At 37.6% G+C, this 23,272-nt stretch overlaps 3 protein-coding genes across 3 annotated transcripts in view; 1 reads left to right on the top strand and 2 right to left on the bottom strand.

Moving 5' to 3' along the window:
- The window catches only part of Cox7c (Cytochrome c oxidase subunit 7C), a 149,577-nt gene that overhangs the window by 897 nt on the left and 125,408 nt on the right, over positions 1–23,272 (bottom strand). The window lies entirely within an intron of this gene.
- On the top strand, positions 246–4,493 carry LOC143343705 (protein brambleberry). Its single transcript, XM_076768867.1, has 9 exons — positions 246–574; positions 685–1,070; positions 1,593–1,778; positions 1,848–2,016; positions 2,079–2,375; positions 2,449–2,661; positions 2,725–2,967; positions 3,107–3,422; positions 3,513–4,493. The coding sequence occupies exons 2-9, from the start codon at positions 699–701 to the stop codon at positions 3,652–3,654; spliced, it is 1,938 nt and encodes a 645-aa protein (XP_076624982.1). The 5' UTR covers positions 246–574; positions 685–698; the 3' UTR covers positions 3,655–4,493.
- On the bottom strand, positions 4,676–7,111 carry LOC143343490 (uncharacterized). Its single transcript, XM_076768438.1, has 4 exons — positions 6,996–7,111; positions 5,287–5,395; positions 4,942–5,064; positions 4,676–4,840 (listed from the first exon to the last, which is right to left on the bottom strand). Exons 1-4 carry the CDS (start codon positions 7,109–7,111, stop codon positions 4,676–4,678), a joined length of 513 nt encoding a protein of 170 aa, XP_076624553.1.

Genomic DNA, 23,272 nt, shown 5'->3' with positions numbered 1-23,272 from the left:
GTCAAAAGTAGCGTCGGTTACATGAATTTCAAATACGTTAAGCATAACAATACAAATTTTAGATTGTTCAAAATTCTAATTTATTGCATTACGTTGCAATTAAAAGTTGAAATGATATATACATTGCACTCAATATGTATATATTGTAACAAATCCATGTTGTTGTAGAAGTACATTTCTCATAAAATTGAAAACAAACTTTGTATTCCTTTCCACCATTGCATAGGTATAGCATCTTAATGTTGCCAGTATTTCAAATGTGAACAAATATATGCACGTGTAGTGTCTCCTCTGTACAAGAATTATTTTTATCCGTAGCACACTAATCCACAAGATTTCCGATACACGAATGAAATACCTAGTTACTTTGCAAACAGCAAAAATAGTTTGTTTCTTCTAGCCAAAGACAGTGGTCGTTGAACACGTACTGGTTGAATCGAGTTGTATATTTATTCAATTAATTTTTGTAAAAGATACGGATGTGGCATCGGACAACGTATTGTGAAAACTGATTTTGCAATTTTATTAAATATATGTTATCCTGATTCGTTACATACGCTATTTTTATTAGGAGGTTATTTTTTTACCTTTTGGTTTAAATAATTTATAGCCGGTGATGAATGATCGGTACAAATTAAATTTTATAAGCAAACGCAATAAATAATTAATAGTATGTATTTTCAGAAAATTCGTTAAAAATGGAGCATGCATGGTTATTAACATTCCTTATTATGACAATAACTTCTGGAGGTGAAGCATATTCAATGTTCGAATGGGTCTGGGGCAACAGTAAAGACGAGACAACTGTTTTGGTGGCAGATGGAGTACCGCTTATTTCAATCCCATATGAATCTATGACAGAGGATGAAAAGTTCCTCCAGGAAGCAGCAAAATTTACGGAGATTCAAGTGTCATCGCCATTGGAAACTTGTCAACACAAAGTCATTATGAAAATTAGAACTGCCTGCTCTCAGATGACAGAGGAAGAACTTGCTAAATTAAGCGTTAATCTTTTAAACTGTCAGTCTGCTGTAGAAGGCAGAAAGATGTTCCCATGTACAGAAGAAATGGTACAATCAAATTTTGAAGTTATAAATTATCCTTTATTTAATTTGGCATTATTTCTTCTAAAAATGTTTCGTATATTATTATGATAACATTATGAATTTTTTTAAAATGGTATAATTTTTTTTGCAGTTGTATTTTTAAATATTTTCAAGTGTTGCTCATTTTACCATTCACTTTTATCACTCTACCCTGAGTAAAACTAGTACCTCCATATATTGATTCAGTGTATGTGTTTGCCATGATAGAAGGGTGGTTTAGGACATGTTCAGACTTGTCAACCCCCCACCCAGACTTAATCCAGACCCCCTCTGAGCTCCCTTCAGTTTTAGTCTCATAACATCTAGTACTTCATACATGTGCACATCAAATCGAATATTTCCGTTTTTTCTTAATTGTATATTAAGTCTGCATTTTTAAGTGAACAATAATAGTTTAGTATAATATATTAATAAATTGTATATTTATAAAATACAGAAGAAATGTTATTTGTGATATCAATATATATTTGTTGTACATTTTTGCAGTCCCTGAAACAGTGTACGACAGATATGGATGCAGATATGTGGAATGCATACCATTTAATGAGTAACAGAGCAAGAGCAGTTTGTTATGCAGCTCGTAGCACACAGTTTCGTGCTCTCTCAGAATTAACTGTTAATAAATTGATGGAAACTGCACACGTACAAATTAAAACATTGGATTCCCTTAAGGTAATTGTATAAAAACTATATTATCGTAACTCGTATTATTTATTTATTTGTAATTAAATATTAATTCAGGTAAGTCAAGATCAACTGGAAGAACAACAGCAACACTTGATGGATGCTCAAACATCTGCTCACAACCTTGTAACAACAAATCTGAGAGAATTGATCAATGAAAGGGCATTGATAAGAATAGGACATAGTCAGCTAACATCGATGACCGAAGACATTAGAAAGAGATTAGGTAATTAAACAGAAGAAAAATACATAATCATGATCGTTTTAATTGTTTGAATGGTTTTGTAGAGGAGGCAAGTCAAAAGTTAGAACAACAAGCAATCGAACGCAGCGGAAACCATAGAGAAATACTTAATGATTTGACAAACATTCAAGAACAAGCTCAATTGATTTGGGACAAAATAGAGACTAGTACTAATCGCATATTTGCACAACACGAAATGGCTCTTGACCAGTATGAACAGACTTTAGAAAGGTTAACACGGATCAATGATACAATTCAATTTATTTGGAACCTAACGAATACTATGCGCACAGAAGTGGATCAGAAACTAAACTGGTTAACCAATTATATCGGCGATACTGGTATCTATGTAAAATATTGTTGCAACTCGTAATGGAACGATAATTAGGATATTAAAGTGTTTTGAATTTTCAGGAGAACAAATGCACAGAATGTATCGCGTAGGATTACACATTATCTACTTGTTATGTGCGATGATAATTGCCTCTTTTCTTTATGCGCCGTTCTTAACTAGAATCACTATAATGGGAATTGTGCCATTAAACTTAGTATCATATTTGAGACATGGCATGGAAGCTTGCCTGGACTTTCCATCGATGACTATATTAATACTTTTAATTACAACCAGTATGTATTTTGTAAAGATATCTATAAGTCTATTTGATAACTCTAATTGTTTTGATTTTATAGTGCACTTTCTGATGGTTGGAATACAACGGATATTTGGCCCGAAAACGGCAACCGCGCGATCAGAACCGATACAAGTTATTAATAAAAACGGGCATGCGAATGGCAATACACAGGCTTGCGCCTTATCTTCTAATACTAATCTTAAATCGCCTCGGATTCCTGCAGTGTCCTTATACACGAAATTGAAGAAAATTACGAGGAAACTTTATGACATCGTTTTCTGCCAAATAAATCATTTCATACGTAAGTTCACAGACTTGCAAGTCTATCTTCTGTTCAGTGGTTTTTAAAGTAGAGAGGGTAATTCCAATGGAAACGCTTTATAATTCAAGGGGGCTGTTGGAAGAAAAGTTTTTGTGACGTAAAAGCAATTTTCTTATAGAGAAATGCAGCTCCTTGGTACAATCGATAATTCCCTACAGTCGGCAGGGTAAAATGCAACGCGAGGAGTTGTCCTGTACGTATGTATCTTCTAAGAAACCTCGGGAGGATCTTGTGTATAATTATCCGCACGAGTTCCCCAGTATGTCTGATGACGTTACTGACTTCGAGAATTCCCATGTATCGAATAAAAGTGACGTAAATATCGATGACTTTGACATTATGCTTGATGCACACGAGTTGAGGCGGCGGTTGAACGCAATAGAGAATTCGATCGGTAGATCCTCTCGCAGTCATCAAGCATCTCCTTCCAGAAGGTACATAAAGTAGAAAATATATTAGAGAAACCTCTGTTCGCTACTATATATTGTTAATAAGGTAATAAATGAAATAATATTGTTTTCTAGCGTCAGTTCAAAAACATCAGGAACACCTAAATTTCAATGCAAAGCTATAACAAAAAGCGGATGGAAGTGTCGGTTGAATGCGGTAAGTGGTCACCTGTATTGTAGCAGACATTCCAGCGGAACCTCGATCATGAGTGACTGATATATTTATTGTAGACGTTAATTTGTAGTTCATAGGTTAAAGAAAGATAATGTCTCAAATTCCGTGTTAGGGTGATGGAGTGTAATTGGTCCTTGAGATGTCAGTTAATTATAATAATTATATCTGTTCGCATAACTGACTGGCAAAGTCATGTACGCGACACTCAACGTGTTAATTATCATCTTTAAGAACGATTCTGTTTTAGCATGAAATTTAGCACGTGCACAAAGGAGGAGCATCTCACGTAGATACGTGATTAAAGCTTGTTTTGTTAGCGAAAAGTTTGTAACTTAATCTTTAAGCAATATTGTGATAACAATATACGTGTAACAGTTTGTTTATAAGTATATAATGATCTATTTAATCGCATCCTATAAGTTACAAAGGTTTCACTAACAATTTATTAATGCGGTCCAATTTTATGCTAATGTAAAACGAATTCTTAAAACGTTAAGTTAGAGACTTAAGATATTTTTATAATAACTATTTTAGACAGCTATATGTAAGAAATTGCGTAAGGAATTTCTTTAAAACATTACATACTACTGTGCTTTGTGGAAGGTGTTTGAACAAAAGAACTGAAAGAAAAAATTGTATCGAACACATGTAGCTGCATAGTAGAAAATAATATTTTATTTACTTTGAATAGGAATAACAAAAATACTCTCTTTGCAAACACGGGGTAACAATTTGTACATAATTGGATAGTATTTTAATAATAATTTATGTTATGTCTCTAACGATTATTTTATGCCAGAAATGTCCATTACAATTATTCATTAAATCGAAGCAACGATGTTGACATTGTGATTAAGTCGATTAAACGATAATGTACGGTTTTTGGGGAGTATACCTTTCTGACTATCTGACCATATTGAACTTAATTATAATTTATTTTTGTAAATCCACGCAACGTAATTTCGAATAAAAACTCAGAATGATTTACTGTTTTATTCGATGTAGTTTAAAAAAAAATCTCCGCAGCATTATTAAATGAAAACACGATACAAAACGTAAGAGGCTAGCCACAAACCGCCATATTGTATTGCGTGCAAACTGCGTTGGTTGTCAGCTCCAAAAATCTGGGGCTTTTGTCATAACCGATCCCGGTCACTAAGTTACGTAAATTACAGTAATTGATGCCGTAATCGAATATCCTGAACCATTCGTTTGACACAGATTCACCCTTCGATAACAAAAAGAGAAATGATTAAAAATTATTCTTATCGGCTTCGCTACATGGTCAAAGGTAATGAGAAAATAATAATAACGATTAGATTGTTATACCGTTGCGACGCAGGTTTTGTTGACTTCTTCAAAAATTATTTTTATTGTTTCCACAGTTCTCGTATTCGACGCAACGTGCATGGCTCTGATCACATTGCTTTCATCCGGTTTTAAGTCCTCGAGCTGTAAAATTGAACTGGAGTCTTACAATCGTAGGATACGATTATTTCATTAGTAGAATTGAGTAAATTTAATTCATAACTAACGAATATAAATTTTAGATTCATCTCATCAGCTACTTTTTGCTTACAGATTCGCTCGTCTGAATGCAGGTTTAAACAATTAAAAGATTCTAATTTACAAATTAATATAACTGATTACTAGTTTTAGTGACTTTTCCCTTACTGTGTAGAGGCATCTGCTACCACGTGAGCCACAATTAACGCAGGACGACCAGTCAAGTATTTGCCATCTTAATTTTTGCATAGTATCGACGCAGGAATCTCCAAATTTCCTAGTACAATACAATAAGAAACACGTTTTTTCTCAATCGAATAGTTTCTTGGAAAAAGTGCGTATGCTACAGTCCATAAATGTTAGAAGATAACGGAAAAATGATTAACTGCTCACTGCAGCAAATGAAGAAGCAGTTAGTGTAATATACGCCCTTGTTTTATTTTAAAAAGTAAATTGTACTGACCACAATTCCACAATAAAATGAAGTTTGAACATTCGTAACATACGTCCATTTTTCAGGGAACTATTCAATTAAAGGTTTAGAAACAATTATGGGGAACAAAAAGTCGGCAAAAGTGTAGTACATATTATTCGGATTAATCTCTTTTCGACTTCCGTAGTCAAGAAAGTTTATTGTCATCGTTTGGCTACGCTGAAGTTCAAAGGGGCGCACCAAAATAACACAGTATCAGTCTCATGAACGTTCTCATGGGCTCGAAAAGTGCGGTTTGTATATTTTTCAAGCGGTGTCGTCCAGCCAAAAGAAAAATATACGAACCCTGCGCTGGGCAATATTGAGTTTCTTTATGCACAAGAATTGTTTGCAGAAGCGGCTGGGCAAGTAGACGTTATCTTAGAATACATTTTTCTCGAGCTTTCGCGGGAACAGCCAAATAATCATGCTAACCCATTAAAACGCCCAAAAACTTTGTCGTCAGAGTAATGTACAAAAATAGAAGGATATTTATTATATCGAATAAAAATGTAAAGCTCTATTGTAGAATCGAAATGGCCGAGAGAAAGGATTCTGGATAAAGGATAAATTTTAACTTCTTGGTGCACGATTTAATTACAAGTAATTTTTCAAATGTATATTATTTAATTTTGATTAAATTTGTTCGTTGCGCAGTATTCATATAATAAGAACAGGGTTCTTTTACAAATACCTCGCAAAACTTGACGTAAAGAACTTACGATGAGTCAGACTCGTCATTGTACTGCAAAGAATTAAGCAGTAAGTAATAAATACAGTTTGGCGCTAATATTATTGTATTCTGACAAATACTGTAGCAATAAAAGGTGTTCAGGCGATACCATTTAACAACACACGAAGCATGTAGCGGATAGGGGAACAAGAAGTTTAACAGGACAACAGTGATGATAATCATTGAGAATCCACCGACGCGATAGCAGATGTATCTTGGAAATTTGCCACAGCAGTTTCTGGTTATTATCGTCGCCGAATCTACGTTTTCCTTCAACCTTATTTCATCGGAATCTGGATTTTCGAACAGAAACTTTATTTTAATTATACAGCAGTGAGTTTAACAAAAACATTCAGTCATAAAAGTGTATTAAATGCAAACAACTTTTATCTTAGATGTTAACTTTAACATGTTAAATAGGTGATGGAAGAAAGATTTGCTGCAACAGGAACTTGAATGTCGAACGTCTGAAGTATACAGGATATTCCCCATAACTCAAATACATTTTTTTAAAATCAATTTTCAACGGTATCGAAAATATAATAATTTAATTCTACTCTAGGGGTTTTTGACAATCATTTTCCTTTGTTAAGGGGGTCCGTGGGAAGGCGATGTTTCAGAAACACTTATAAATGTTCAAGTTTGACGAATTGGAAATTGATGAAATAGAACGAAAAGGAACCGTTTTGCTCTTTCGATGTGGAATCATCCTGCGAGTTCAGGTTCTTCGAGCTGTCGATTTCAGGGTAAGGTGGCGGAGGGCGTCTCGACATTGACCTGAGCTCCATGCGCTCTCTGTATGGCGGTGGTTCGATCTTTGTAACGTTTCCCTTCGGTCTTGCCATCACAAATCGATCAGCTTTCGCGTAAGAAAAGAAGTCGTCTGACGTTCCCTGAAATCTGTCAAAAAGAATGAAAACATACGACTGTCGTTTCTTCTTCTAATAGTTATGTGATTTGAGTAGTTCTTGTTTATTCGATTATTCGAATACGATTTGATTAGATATTCGAAATGTTTAAATAGTACAAAAGAACACTTTTTGTTAAATTATCTGGATTTCGTAGACGTCTTCGGGGGACGTCGACTTCCCACGAGCGTAGATCGAATCATTTTTTTCGTCCCGTTTTTTACAGAGTACCGCTGACGCATACGCGGTGTCCCTAATGAATACTATCTACGAAGACACAACCCATAAATGTACTCGTATCGGCTACTTCCTTTTCTTCTTCTCGACTTCGTTTCGCTTCTCGTGTTCAAACAACCTTGTCACAAATTCGTCGACCGTTTGATGAATTTGACCGTTGTCTTGCTTTTACCATTTCTGCTCGAGTCCTTTTTGTAACGTTTTGACTTTTTGCATAAATCAAAATATAGATTATAACTTGAAAAAAATGAAATTGAACAGCCTGTCCGTACTTAGTTAGCGCGGTGTATTCTTTTAACAGTTGTTACTTCGTTATAAATTTGTTGTAAAATCATAAATTGTATATTAGTTTGCAATAAACGTATGAAACAACTGTTAAATTTCGTAAATATATTTGATTGGCATCCATGGAGTTGTGATCGTTTCTTTTCCGTGTCGTCGGAGGTCACAAAGGTGCGACAGCGTCGCGACGCCGAGAGATCATCTACCGGACACCATCGTGTTTCTTCTATTCCGTTTTCGTTTACGTTTGCGCCGACATCGGCCGACTATTTTAGACTAATTTACTGATTCGAGCCGAAACTGCCGCCGGTATCTCCTGACGGCGTTCGATTCGAAGAAGTACGGTTTGTACGCGTGTCAGTTAACATCAAAGGCGAAGGGGACGGAACACCGCAACGACAGACGTAACTTGGTTACTATTGGACAGGTTTCTCCTTCATGCGTTGGGAAACGTTTCCAAAAAAACCGTGGAACAAACACTTTAACTTGAAGTACCGAAGAGATGAAGTTATAGATATGTATAGTGAGTGGTCCTCGAAGTAGCGTTATAAAGTAAATCAGTCAATTGTACTTGTGAATATTCGTCGGAAGGATATTGAATTGTTTATTCAACGTCTGATTTTTCAGAAGAACCGAAGCGATAATTCCATGCAGTAATTCTTTAATGGAATGATAGCTTGTAGTAACCATTACAATTTTACTAGAAAACACGGTGATGATTTCAGGCTTTGATATTGTTGAGAAAACGAATTAAAAATTTAATAATTTTATTTATTCGTTGAACAAATTTTTTCAATCGTTTATTTTCAACTTTTCCATGAAGGATATTGTGTTCTTATGATCCCGAGGAGCGAAACGACAGATTTAAAGCGATCTTTAACGAGCCGTGGTTTGAATTATGGGCGATTGTTCGAGGGCGAGACGAGCAGAAGAAAAGATAGCGACTTCTGCGAATGTGGGTCAGTGAAGAGGAATGAATGCAGACAGTGTTTTCCTGTTTATCGATACGTACTTCCACCAGCACCATCCTCGCGTGAGTGTGTTGCAAATTGAACGTCCTTGATAAGTGCGATTTAGCAAAAAGTCGCTCGCATGGTTCTTTTTTCAATTTTTTAAAAAGTGACTCAGTCATCTTTCGTTCACTGCCAGAATCTATTAATCATATTCCATGCTCGAATCAACTATAGGGAAAATTTGTTTAACGTGTACAATGCTTATTTCTTTTTTATTTTTTACAGAAAAACACGTTTTAAAACTCCACATAAATATTTGTGATAGAAAAGCGATTTTGAAAAAAATTTGTCCAGTGTTCTACTCGTTCGAATTTTAATTATGCGATGGATATGTTCGGAGATCGAGGTCAGAGGCCTTTGTTAGAAAAATCGTTCTAACTCGACGACCCGCCCACCAAACAGGAAATTAGTTGCCGACAGGCGGTTCGAATTATAAATTTCCTGGGAGACCCTGTAAGAACCTCTCTTTCCTATCTTCCGCCTCGCGGCCATTGCGCGATTTCATTTTATCGGCGACTTCAAAGAGGAAACGCGAATCTATACGAGACATTCTTTTCAGTTCTGTATTTTCAATTTGATCTTGAATCGATTGTCGTGATATGCAAACCACAACGGAAGATTATTTATAAACTATAAGCGAGTAACACACTGTATAATTTAAATTAAATAATTAAATAACAGTTAGCTAGATTGTTTAACACTAGATTTACGGTATGCGTCAATTTGACGCATTCAGATTCTAAACTTAACGTTATAGGACTCAAAAATATTATTTGTTAGCAATTTATGTTGAATTGAATTGATGTAACGATATGGATGTATACTTTAATTAAAAGAAAAAACTGCATTTCAATGCAACTGTCAACTTAGCGAATTATAATAAAAATTTGCGCAACGAGTGTTTGTAAATCTAGTGTTAAAAGCTTTAAGCTTACGATTTCCTTTGTAAAGCAAAAAAAGTGTTTAAATTCGTTTTCTTCGTTTCTTTTTCGAAAACAAGTTTTCCCCGTTGCAGTATACTTATTCCATTCCTAATTAAGAATCGTCGTCTAATAATTTCGTTGATTTCCAGGTTGTCTCTTCGTGGTTTCCTTGCGTTCTAGCTCCTCGGCGAACATTTATTTCTTTTTATGCAAGATTCTTTGTGTGAGAGGAGAGAAGCCGACGACGTGTCCCCTCGACAGCTGCCGCAACGTAAGATCCGGTTCGCACGGCTCTCCCCTTTTTCGTTTCTTTTTAGTAGATTTTTATAAGAGCTTTCTGAAAATCAACTAATAACTATAAATTCGTTTCTGTTCCTTTCAGTGTCGGTCTTCTAATTTTTCCAAGCCAACATAAAATTCTAAATTGTTTAGAAGGGCTTCTTTTTTAAGAAGAAAAAAAAATAGAATATTCATGCGTGGTAGATTGCAAATGATAGAAGATATACATACTTTATGTATTCAAGTATGTATGAAACGATTAAAATAAAATTTGCCCATGCCTGTCACCTGCAAGTTGTATTCGGATAATAATAATAAAACTGACGTAAGGTTTCAAGTTTCTTGTATCGTATTATGTAAATTTACTGTCGTGAAAGTAAAATTAATATTGTTTTTACTGTCGATATCGAATTCCATGATTCGTCTCAGGTTCTTCGGGTTCAGCGTGGCCGTTTAAACGTTTCTTCGCCCTCTCTCGAGGATCTCTTCGCAGTCACTTCTTCCCAAAAACGCCGGGCGAGGAAACAGCTGTCCGACGAAAGTAACGCTCGCTTCGACGGGACGATAATGTAATGGGTCCACTTCTCTATTAAAACCGGAGGCCCGATTTTGTCACCTCTCCGGCTTCTCGACACTCACAACTGCCAACATCTGCGGGAGTCAAAGGATTTTCAGCCTATATGGACGCATGAAAGATTTCTGAGCCCTTGCTTTGATCATACCATTCGTCTCAAAAACTGTAAACTTTTTTTCTTCGATACAATTGCTGAGTATTTGTTACGTTTTATATGTTATAACCTGGCATTCAATTTAATTCCGAAAGCAGTCTGTAATAATTTTGTTATAGAACAAGACGTATTATTTCTTCTGAAAACTACTGTTACCGTTCTGTAGCCGAAGCTTCATAAGATCTTCCACTTAAATCTTATACCGATTCGACAATTTTCACTTATCGAAAAAATTTTGTAGTCCGATCAAAGGGATATTTATGGGTGGAAAAAGAAGAAAATTCATATCGATGTCGTCTTCTTCTTTTCCGAGTCACGGGCGATTCCTATTTCCGACTCTGCTCGACTATTTGCGCATATAAATATTTTACGACGGCCAGGAAAAAACTCTATTTTCGTTCGAGAACCCTATCGCATCGTTCATAAGGAAAGATTTACGGGTAACGGAAGGCGATTATTATCCCCAGTCAGTTTCCTCTCTTCGACAATGAAATGGCGGGCTTATTATAGGCATTTTTGTCAGCTTTTATTTAGAGACAATTTCGTTAAAGCTATAAAAACGTTTCGTTCACTTAAAGGTGGAATGAGAAAGAAAATATAGTGTTTTACATTTAGTATCGTAATAGGGATTAAAATTGCATAATTGTTGCGGACTAGCGTTATAAAGTTTCGTTTCCAAGTAAACAAATTACTGAAGTCATTAAGGTATGGAACTGAGGAGGCTCGAATAAAAATGAAAGCAGTCCAACACGCAGAGTTAAAGTCCTAAGGTAATAATTCTTTTTAATGCTAGAAAATGAATCACCGAACGACAAAAATACCCAAAACTTGTCAAATTACATTGCACATCCAACGCGCACGAAATAAACGTCCCCGCAAATTAAGAACTGCTATAAGCATTCAGAGCTCTATAATAGCGGTTTTACGTGTTGTTTCTTCAGTCGCTTCATTTTTCAAGCGATATATTCTGATACAGTGTTTCTCAAATTAAAGTCAACCAAATTTCAAATACGCCGTCACGTACATACGAAAATTTGAAAAAATCTTTTAAACGTGTTTCTCCGTAAGAATAATTTTTTGAAATTTTTCTCGATCGCGACAACTTTCATCCTTGTTTGAGGCGAAGTAGGAATTTTCTTTTCTTTTAAATTCAACGATCCGGAGAAATAATCGTGAAACTTGAGAGACACTGAGACTTTGAGGTGTACCTCGTGTCGTCAATGTTCCGAAGTTCCTGGAAGGGATCGTGCAATTTATTCCCCCGGAGCGAGAGTATCGCGGCCGCTAATTACCCGGGACGAAGATTTATGGAATTTTTCGGGAGGACCATCGTGACGGCCGACGCCGTGCCGGGGTGAAATAATTAAAATAGATCGGAACGTGGAAACAGTAAATTTTAAGCGGCTCCAGCAACCCCCCTTCGCCCGCCGCTCGTCCGTTTCGTACGCCCCCTAATGTGGAATTTACTTTACGATACCGCGAAATCCCTGGCCACAATACTACCAGCAGCCAAGGAAAACTCGTTCGTTTTCGTTTCGAGCAAAAAGACACGAGCCCGAGAGCGTTGAATTATTCCGGTGAAGCGTATAGTGCCGTGTAAACACATTTTCGAGGCGATTGGTGCAGGGTACTGCGCTCGATCCAACGTTTATTTCGGACGACGATGGCTTTTTCCTGGCGAGATCGTCGATCTAGCAAAGGGCGATGTCATGAAAACATTGCAAAATGCAGAAATTAATCGAAGAGCTTTTGTACTGTGTCGGAGCAATTGACTTCTTCGCGAAGAGATTGCTATTTTGGGAAATAAAGACGGCCATGAAAATGCTACGGAAAGAAGAAATCAATTAAAGAGTTACTCGAAGACTGGTAGTTTCTAGAGAGCAGCGGGGCAACCGAAGTTGTTTTTAATTAAAAGCGGGGTAATTTCGGGTCACGGATTTGAAAAAGATAAATCTGGAAGTACGTAGCTTGAGAACCTGAATAATTTACGAGGAGTGCTGCGGGGGCGTTAGACACCCTGAAGGATTCAATGGTTCCACCCTTACCGGAAGCACGGTGTGAAACCAAGGGCGTCTGAATCTCTAAAGCCCTTTCCGAAGGCGCCGCCCCTCTGCGGTTGCGTATCGTCGGTTTCATGAAAGGGATACGAGAGAAGGAACGAAACAGAAGAAATGGACAGCCCTCTTCCGCGGTATCCACTATCCCTCGAAACGAAAAGGGGTGGTTATCTTCGTGATTGGAAACCACCGGTGCGTGTCGATCTTCCATGGGACTGATACAGTACACCTAGAAGAAAATCTCTTATCAGAATTGGGTTAGCAGAACGCATTTAAAATAGTAATTTAATAGAAATTATTTATTATCCTGTTGCAGGATATTTTTCTTGTATCGTGTTAAACCTATCATTTATCTCGAACGTCGAAATTTTCTTTTCTTTTAGAGGAGCGTCTACCAATATGCTCGTAAACCACTGTTCTAAACGCATAACTGAAATTTTAAATTAAATGCAATTTGTCTTCGCCCCGATAACATTTCGGATAGCACTTTTTCCGCCCGAGGAAAAGCAAGACTGGCACATTGAAAAGATTAAGTCGAAATAGTTTCGCCTTGATCGACGGTTCCGTTGAAGATGATTTGTTAGCAACAACACCTCGAAAATAACGCTTCGTCCACGTGTTTTGTGAGGGTGGCGGGGTGATGGCGAGCCTCTTCATTAACACATACTTCATCAGCAGCCGTTAACGAATCACGCGTTCGTATATCAGCCTCCAACGACTCCCGTGTGTTTTTCCAAGCCGCTGATTTATACGTCGAAGCCCATCGCCGCCGCCATTTTCGGTGTCCAAATAAAAAGGGGCCATCGCGGTTCCTTTCTGGATGCCACTCCTAAAACGAGTCAACCCTTTTCACATGGACTGAATGGCGCCCCCCTCCCCCAAGCAGCTAGACCTCTCGTTTTTTATAGAACGCTTTTAGGATTTTATCCTTATTTTGCTCCGAAAGGCAACCACCCACCGAGATACCGGCGCTTTCGATACGATTGATTTTTTTAACGACTTTGGTTGCGTCATTGTTTTTATAGTAGCGACAGTTTTTACGCTCGGACGTGGGAAAGTTAATAGTAGATTTATAGAGTCATTTTCTTTTATATCTCTGTACCATATTAAGTATTTAAAATTTCCAATCTTCTAATACTTTTCACGTCGTTATTCTCTTCTGTCCTATAAATAAATTTAAAAAAAAAACAATGTAATAGTACCAGAGTCACTTTCTCAAGTGGTAGTAATTGGGTATCTTACCATAGATTTTTTATGAAAATTGATTTCATTGCTAAGAATGTCGGAATTCTATTACAGGAGAATCTCCGCTTAAAGAAGAGTTCATCGAGGATTTAAGGATCTTCGAGCGAGCAACGGCGGAGCAGGGGTGCATGTAGAAACGGTGGAACGAGGGGAGACACGGCTGATTATGGGAGGTTTTTGTCGCGCTGGCGCCAACGGGTCGAAGGCGACGTTCTTCTCCTCTTCCTCTTCTTCGGCCACGGAACAGCTAAAATCATCCCGCGTGCCAATTTCAAAGCAGCGACTGAACCGACTTCGGGGAAAAAAAGGAACGAAAAGAAGGGCCGACCGTCTCTCGTTACACATCCGTGCCACGGTGCATTTAACGTGGTTGCAATACGAACGGCGGTTCACGGCGCAAACGTGACACGCTGGGTTTAGAATACAGAATATCGAAGCGGAATCTGGAAAAGAAGAGAAGTATGAATGGCTTAGGTAATGGTTGGCAGTGCCTCTCTTTTAACACAGCCACTATTTCGTGTTAACGGCGGAAATGGATCAAAGAAGGCGGATAGAAACGAGTCGATGCAGGTCAAGCGTGCGAGACAAGAAGAAACAAAGAAACGGACAAAACCTGAATACGATACTTTTCACTTTTCTTTCATGCTATACTGTTTGAACGAAAACAATTGTCGAGGTTCAAGAAAAGCGTCTTCTCATTTTCTTTTCTACTCTTTTATTGTCTCGTATTATTCGAAGTAGAGATATTAATGTTCTAAAAACGAAGGAGCATAAATCAAAATACTATTTCGTACTTGTGCTTGTACTCTTACATCTAATCACCTAAATTTTTTATCCATCACCAGGCGAGACAGTCAGAAGACAGGCAATGAATCACTCCAGTTTCCAACCCAGAGAATCAGTCAGTTCTACAAAGCCTTGGATAAATTTCATCTTGGACAAGTTTTACGTTCACATAATAGATTCTGTTGAATTTTAATGGTTCTATGTGTGGGTCTAAAGGGAGGCGACACGACATCAGACAGCAGCTGTTTTGACGAAACGTAGCAGCCGGTCGCGTCCACGATGCGCTGCAAGTGCAGACGTCTGTCACACCTGGCCACAAATGTCCTGCGTATATTTCAAGCTTTCGATACCAAAGAACCTTCCAATGAGGACGACGAAGTCGTCTCAGAATTTCTCTCCTGGTTGCTTTCCAGCAAACTGTCTTCTCTGAAGAAACGAAGAAACGTTGCAGAATCGGCGAAGAAATAGTTTTGAAGGACAGTAAAGTGGACGAAATTTCTATAAGAACAACCTTTTAAAATCTTAAAAAACTAAATTTGTAATATTAATAACTGGTACTGGTGTTAATTAATGTTTGTAATATTGATTTCGTCCATTGAATGCATCCATTTAAACTGGGTGGTGACTGTCAGCCCATCTGCCTTTTACCTGCCTCAAATCCTCCAATGGCGACCCCGAAACACCTGCAAAGGTGAGTCTTCCGAGATACTCGACGATTGGTCGAGTTCAGATCACGGGGGATTCGAAGCAAAATGGCGGGGACGACAATCTTTATTTTATCATTTCACCTCGATGAAAATGAAATTGAAACAAAAAGAAAGTAACTATTAATATTTCAACAGTCTTTTTCAAACAAGAAAATAACGAGAATTATTTACATCAAGTTAAACTTCAAACATTTTTTGACAGTGAGGTACGAAGCATCATTAATCCATTTCATTAGAAACGAAACATAATTTGAAAGAAGAATAAATAATAATTACATTTCCCCGTGCTGCTTTTCGGAGATAAATAATTACCTAGCGAAAGTCGTGAGCGATCTTGGAAGTGGTTTTCAATGTGACTCGTTTTTTCCGAGAGGCTTCAACAAATTGCATTTGTTGGTAGCGTGTAGGAGACCCCCTGAAACAGCAACTATGAATCTTTCATCGAGAGAATTCCCGCGGGGTTCTACGGAGAAGAAAAAATAAGAAAGGGCACGCTTCCTTCGACTCGGGAAGTGTCGCGTGTCCTGATGTTTCTCTTGTTCCAAGAAGCTGGATCGTTTAGATTCGAAGGAGCCGACCTCCGACCTCGACCCGGGGCTCTGGACCTCTGAATGGCTTCGTCGCCCCCGCCCAACAAAAGTCCTGCTAGTAATTACCGGACTTCGTTTCTTAGATTCTTTGTTAGTTTCATTTTACTCTGCAGTCCTTTTTCTTTATCATTCTTCAGATGGTTTTCTTTTTCTGGTACATTGTATTCCATCGTTTATACCTCTAATGTTTCAATATTCCATTGGTGCATACTATATTCGTCGAATGTTCAATACTTCTCTGGTAGATACTTCATTTCTTCAGCATTAAATTGCCCATTGTTGCTACTTATATTTTTTAAATGTTAATTATATCCTTCGTATCAAGTAATATATATACATACCTATATTGTATGGAGTTTTCTGTCTGTTTATTTTTACTCACCCAATTATTAAGAATTTAAATTTTTGGAGTACAATGGAATACAACTTCTTCCTATATTCGTGTCCTATTTCTTGGCTCTCTTATGACTCAAACTTTGATTTATGTTCAAGTAGCTCCGGTTTTTGTAATTACTTAAATACCTCCTAGGAAAGTCCTTGGTGTCCCAGGGGTCCTCGAAAAGCTGTGTCTAACTTCCTTCACGAAATAATGAACGTGAAAAAGAACGTAGTCGAATGTGTGTGGGTGCGTACCTCCTTTTCTTTGAGCGTTTCAGGTTCTTCCAAATAGTACAGCGTTCCTTCACGGTCTCGCAATCCCGTCAGTAAACTCATAAACCTGTTTCTCGGTCTCGAGACAAAAAAAAGAGCAACCATCATGCGTGCAGTAATAGAAGAGTGTGCAAGGGAACAATGCTGATAAATGATTAAAACAATATTGTACGGGATCAAGTGTGAACCCGAAATAAATTGAACATCTGGAAGACATTTGCGGGGAGCAAAAGTGACGCGTCATAGGTCTAAGAAGTGTCTCCTCTTAGCACTATGATACGTTTCAAGTATGGAAAAATTTACACTAACAGTTTTCATAACTTTCTTTTTCAAATCGTTTAACTCTGAAAAGACAAGAGGAAATTTATTGCTGTACATTTTATTTCTTTAGTGATTAATGTTCCACTAATACAAACTACATTTAAGATCCTATGCTGTAAGAAAATGAAAGATAACTTTTTCAAACTGTCAAACTAGACTCTTAATGGGACCGAAGACAGTTCTTCGGCTCCGCCAAAGAAGGTGGAAATGGAGTGCGAGTAGAGGTGTAACGAGAGATCCGAATAATTTACCGACGTTCCACGGCGAGGAGGGAGCAGTCGTAGCACACAGAAGCAGAAAAAACAACAATGCATCCTCGGAAATCGAAAAGAAAAACGAAAGAAACGGAGGACCCCCACTGAGGAATCCAAGAGGACCCTTGAGCTACTACCACCCGTGAGGCCCTTTTTTCCAGTCGTCGGCCTTAACATCGGGGTCCACGATGTTCAGGGGTCATCCCCGTGGGTCTAATACCCCCTCGAAGACGTTGATTCGAGAAATTCAATCCAGACTCTACGGTGCTCACGTAAAATACTTACAGGCTTATGAAATTACCTAATACAATCATTATAGTAAGTAATATGCACGTTTCTTAATGTACAATAGAGAAAGAAGTTCCTATTATCATACAATCTTTACAAGTGCGTTTTCCAAATATATAAACATATAGAAACGTTTCAAAGATTTTTTTGCAGATTTTTGTATCTGCCGTAATACATGATTGTGCACTAATATATTTCAATGTGAAATTATCTTGCGTTATTTTGTCAGAATAGAATAGAATTTTCGCCCATTTCTGATATCCTGATATTCTGATATCCTGATATTCTGATATCCTGATATTCTGATATCCTATCTTCGACCGTACGAATATCAGGGCCACGAGGAAGGATTGGGAGGGTAGGAATACGAAGGTTAAGACCAACCACCGCAACAACGTAATGGCGAACACATGTGTTCGAAGCAGGCATTTCTGAAATGCTCCAAGAATCTGCACATGCAGGCTGGGCTACCTAGCTGCACCGGCACTAATCGTCCCTGTGATCCCTTTCGACTTGTTGAAAACAAAACTCGCAGGGACAATCACGTCCGGGGGACTCCCGACGCGTCTCTCCCTGTTTGCGATCCGGCTTTCGCTGGTTTCTTTCACTTCCGGACTTCTTGCGACATCATTCCCGCCGGAGGAATCGTATTTCTTCCTTTCGGAGTACTGATCGCGAGTTCTGAAAGGAGAAACATATACCGTGAATGTATCTGTATTTATTACGTAGTTTAATTTGCATGCTATAAATGAAATCAGAGAATCGATTGGAACTATATTAGTCGACCGAAGACAAGTAGATAATCCTGAAAAGACATTTGCTTAGGTTTGTGCGTGGTATCGATACCCCGAAGCTACCCTATCTGCTTTAGCATGCTTTCCCTAGAACGAGATCACGGAGCAAATCTAACTTAAATATTTGCAAAGAGTCTGAAGTAAACCAGTTTAACAGGCTTATCTACCTAGAAGTTTCGAATAAAACGCTTTAGAAGAAACTGATATCTTGCCAATGAACGTTGTTTTTCGAAAGTGTATTTTTCGAAAGGATTTGTCATTATTGTATAAACGATAGATGATTATGTATACTGAAATTATTATCAGGATTCTGAAAATGGCATACCTCTCATTTAGATAATTCTTTAACTAGAATCGTAGATTTCTTTGAGTTAGTAATAAATTAGTTAGTAAATTCCAGTTTTCGTTGGTGGGAAACGGTGGTCCGTGTAGGGAACGGTGACGTAGAAATATTTAATAACCCTTTAGCTCTGGCATCTGGACGAGTAAAGAGAATTAGCGAGTTCGGGTTTCGATGTTCGACGACCGGCCAATGTTGCGCGACGAAGGGCGTGCTTTTTCATAATGGATAAAATTCGACGGAGACATGTGTTCGCCAGACGATGTCTCCTCAAGGTGCATGGGAATGAATTACGTTTCATTAGGTCCGTTTTACAAGGGTGTAAAGAATTTACAACGACGTTACACAATTTCATTCACCCGGTCGTGTTTCTTCGTCTCTTCGTCAGGGACGTTGACTTTCTTGTCAGCTTCTGTTCGTTACAAGGTCAACGCACAGACTATGCAAATTTTCACTTGTGCGACTAAAAGCGTCGAGTCTCCTTCTATCTTTCTATTCTTTCTAATATTTGTAATTCACAATCCTATACTTCCCTTAACGGGAAGAGAAATCCAAACAAAGTATAGTAAAACCCAGAGTATGTAATTGTCGAAAAATGTATTTAGGTGTAATTTAGCCCGGATCTGACGTGGATCGGTGTAAAGTCATGTATATATGGCATGCGACCAGGGTGGTCCTCTCTCACGGTTCGACAAACCGCGTTCTGGAACCGATGTATACTCGGTGCACGCGTCGTCTACGGCGTCGTTGACGTTGTGGACGCCGCCAGAAAGAAAGTCGACCCGAAAATCAAACAAACAGCCGACGACGCCGCGTTTCTGCACTTCCGTCGTCGCTCGTTTTGTTTATTGTCACTGAAGGATCGCTGTCCGGGAGCTCCGACGTTTAATAACACGTTTCACGCATTGCGTAACCCTCTGCATCGTGCTAAAACGCCACAAATAATTCAATTTTGAATATACGTTTTAGAACATGCGGAATGGTCGATTGCAATTACTTTAATTTGGCAAAATTTCTACGTATTTCATAAGTGTCGATAAAGACGTGTGAGGTATCCTGAGAAAAAGAGGTTGTATAGATCTTATAAATACACGTTTTATAGTAGAATACCTCCCTGTATTATGGAAATGCTATAATAGTAAAAATGTGAAAAGGAGGTCGTAAAACATGCTTATTTTTTCCATAGGTTGGAATGTAAAAAGGTGCATCTGTTTTGTGTCTACCTTGCGCTCGACGAAACATCGATCGACCATCATTTTTCACAGGTCCTTTATTCGAGCGTTCAAAAACGACGATCGCAGCAAGGTGTGTGCGATAGAAGAAATTGTTGGGGAAACCCGTCGAGGGCGATTCAGTTATTTACCTGTGCAACCCGACAGTTAATTTCGGGCTTCGTTGTCTCCGGTTCCTTCCCTAGCTTCGAGGCTGGATTATGGGACTTTATTAGCCCTGTAATCCAAAAGTGGCGAACATGCGGGCGACGTATTTCCCCATCGTAGTGTGGTAAAAACACCAGCAAACCTATTATTTTCAGCACGTTCAAACTCATTCAGGAAACATTGACCGGGATCGGTCAATTGCTGGCTGAAAATCAAATTCCTATTCGACGGAAACGTCAGCCGGAGCAAAGGACGATTCTCGTGCAATTCCATTCTAAAATATTATATTATTTGAGTATTATTTATTTATTTGGGTATTAATATATTGGATTAGTGAAATTAAATTTATGCAGTAAAAGGTTATTCGGATTTATTCGGATTGCATTTTTTAGTAACGTTTGTATTAGTCGTACATACTATTATTTTTAATTTAAATACTCATCGTATTTCCTAAAAATTCCATTGTGAATTGTAAATACTATGAAATGTTGCCCTAAAGCTGTTCCCTTCTTCTTGAAATGTTAGTGCAATTACTTGGACGAGGTACACGCGAGGGACCCCAGATAAGCAACGTGACCAGAATCTCATTAAAGGTGCACCTAAGTGCACCGTGTGATCACCACGTGTTCGCCAAATTTTCTCGAATTTATATGACCTGGCCAGAGTGCTGACATGTGTTCGCCAGGAATGCCGGGAGGTCACCGACGCAGGATTGCCGCGTGCAAGCAGGTAGCACGTGCTTCAAGATGCCGCCATCACGGTCCTGTCCGTGGTCAACTTGTCTATTTCTCTTGCTTCATACTGTCATAAATCTGAAACACGTAACTCAATGGATCAGCATAGTACATGGTCGTTGAATGGCCAACGGCAGAGTCAGGCATCAATTGATTAAAATGTTTAACGCTCTTTCTCCTAAAGACGTCGAAAGACACATTTTTAACATTTTAACTTGAAATTATTTTCTAAATTTAATTATTTCTTCTCGATAACATAGTATTAAAATTCCTCTCAGAGATACAATACTCATAAACTATGTAAACTATTATTAGTGATATAAAATAGGACAATATAGGGTAGGTCTGAAGAATTCTAGAAGAATGTGGAAATAGAAGAATATAATCAACATGAAAAGTGAGAAAAACTTACTTTGGACTTATTTTAAAAATTATCTTTCGGTTGAATGGTTGGAAGATTGCTGTCCCTCGAAATCTCTTTTTTCGTGTACCGATTGGAAGCTTGAGAAAAGGTATGTTGCAGTTAGGAAATTGTTATTGTTTCGAAGTGGTCTGTTTGACAAACTTTGAGAAAGCTTTCGGTAAAAGGTACGTGGTTTGCACGTAAACTCTGATCGCCAAAGTCAGCTGGTAATTCGGATTAACAGGCCGGAAAAATATTTGTGTTGAAAACAATAGGCAGATTAGCAACTACCGGTTTCTTGGCGATCGTACTTACCGTTAGTATCTGCCCACGTAGTGAATGCACGGACCAACGCTCTCCTAAGTTCTACGAAAAAAGGAACAGGAAATTTTATAATTTCTGTCTAGGAATTAAATGAAACTGTTAAAATTTTTAATTACTTACAAAAGAATAAGAATTTTTTAACCGTTATCATTTCTGTTCCATGGAAACAGTTATAAAATGAAGCAAATTCGCTGAAACTTTTATTGGATACATTTTTAATAAACGGGAAACTTTTATTTTTTTATGGAAAAATAAAAGTTTAAAAGTTCAGGACTATTTTTCATACATAAAAGTGAATAGTTTCGTTCCTTATAGCAAAATTAAAAATGTGTAACAATACAGAAATTTATTTAGAGGTACCTTTAGAACGGGTTGCATTCTTAATAATGGGCGTCGATGATGTACAAACAGGAATATAATAAAAAGGTAGAACAGGAGGAGCAGTAAGATACTTTCGTGATACTTTAGAGGGTTGGCATTGTGAGAGGCACTTGTCGCCATTCAAGAATCATAAAGACCATTCAACTTTCAGTGTCATGCCTCCCGCAGAAGTCAAACGCTGCTTTCTTCTCTTTCAAGAGGACTATTTGCTCGTTGAATTTTGATGTAAATCTCGGCACTACGGGTTCCTGTAAACATAATTTGAATAATGTAGCCAAACAACGCGATGAAAATAACGTGTTTACAATAATTAATTTTTAAACAATAACAACAGCTTCGTTTGGGTGTAGTGTTTTACGATGAATAGAAAGAGATATATAAAAAAACAATTAGATGTATGACAATCAAATTATGCCCGTTGTCTAAAACATAGCTTGATATACAGGGTGTTCGGCCACCCCTGGGAAAAATTGTAAGAGGATATTCTAGAGGCTAAAATAAGACGAAAATCAAGATTATCAATTTCTTGATTGAGGTTTCGTTAAAAAATTATTAAAAAATTAAATTAAAAAATCTCAAATTGTTCTAGAAAAATTATTTTTGGTTGTGAGGGTTAATTATAAGTATTTTTGGTGAATATACATACCCCCGAAATCCTAACCAGTTTCAAGAAAAAAATTCAAGTAGGTGTGAAATTTCTCAACAAAATTAAAAAATTTCAAATCGTTCTAAAAAAATTATTTTTAGTTGCAGGGGTCAATTTCAATAATTTTTGGTGAATAGACATACCCCCGAATTCCTGCGCACTTTCGAGAAAAAAATTCCTTACTGAAAATATCATTTCTGGCCAGAAATGTTACCCCAAAATTTCATGCGAATCTTTAAAATGTCATAACTCCTGAACGGATTGGACGATTTGAATGTTTAAAAAAGCAAACTACGCGTATTTTGATGGAGAATATGTAGAAATTGCAAAAATATTCGAAAAGTTGATCCTTGACCCCGCAAAATGAGAAAAACCCCCTAAAAATGATCCAATTTTCAAACAGCCATAACTACTACTATAGCGAATATATTTCAATGAAACTTTTTTCTCAAGTAGAGATCATGGGTACCTTCAAAAAAGTATTAGACAACTTTTCTGTAGGGCATCAAACAAAATTACTAAAAATGAAAAACGAATTTTTAAGAAAAATTGACAGGGTGCCTAAATTTTTCGACGAAAAAAAAAAATTACAAATCGTTCTAAAAAAATTATTTTCGGTTGCGGGGGTTAATTAGAATCATTTTTGGTGAATAGACATACCCCCGAAATCCTACTCAGT

This window comes from Colletes latitarsis, chromosome 7 (genome assembly GCF_051014445.1).
Source record: "Colletes latitarsis isolate SP2378_abdomen chromosome 7, iyColLati1, whole genome shotgun sequence".
Taxonomy (NCBI): Eukaryota; Metazoa; Arthropoda; class Insecta; order Hymenoptera; family Colletidae; genus Colletes; species Colletes latitarsis.
Note: the sequence above shows the minus strand (reverse complement) of the source record. Positions and strands in the feature narration are given on the sequence as shown.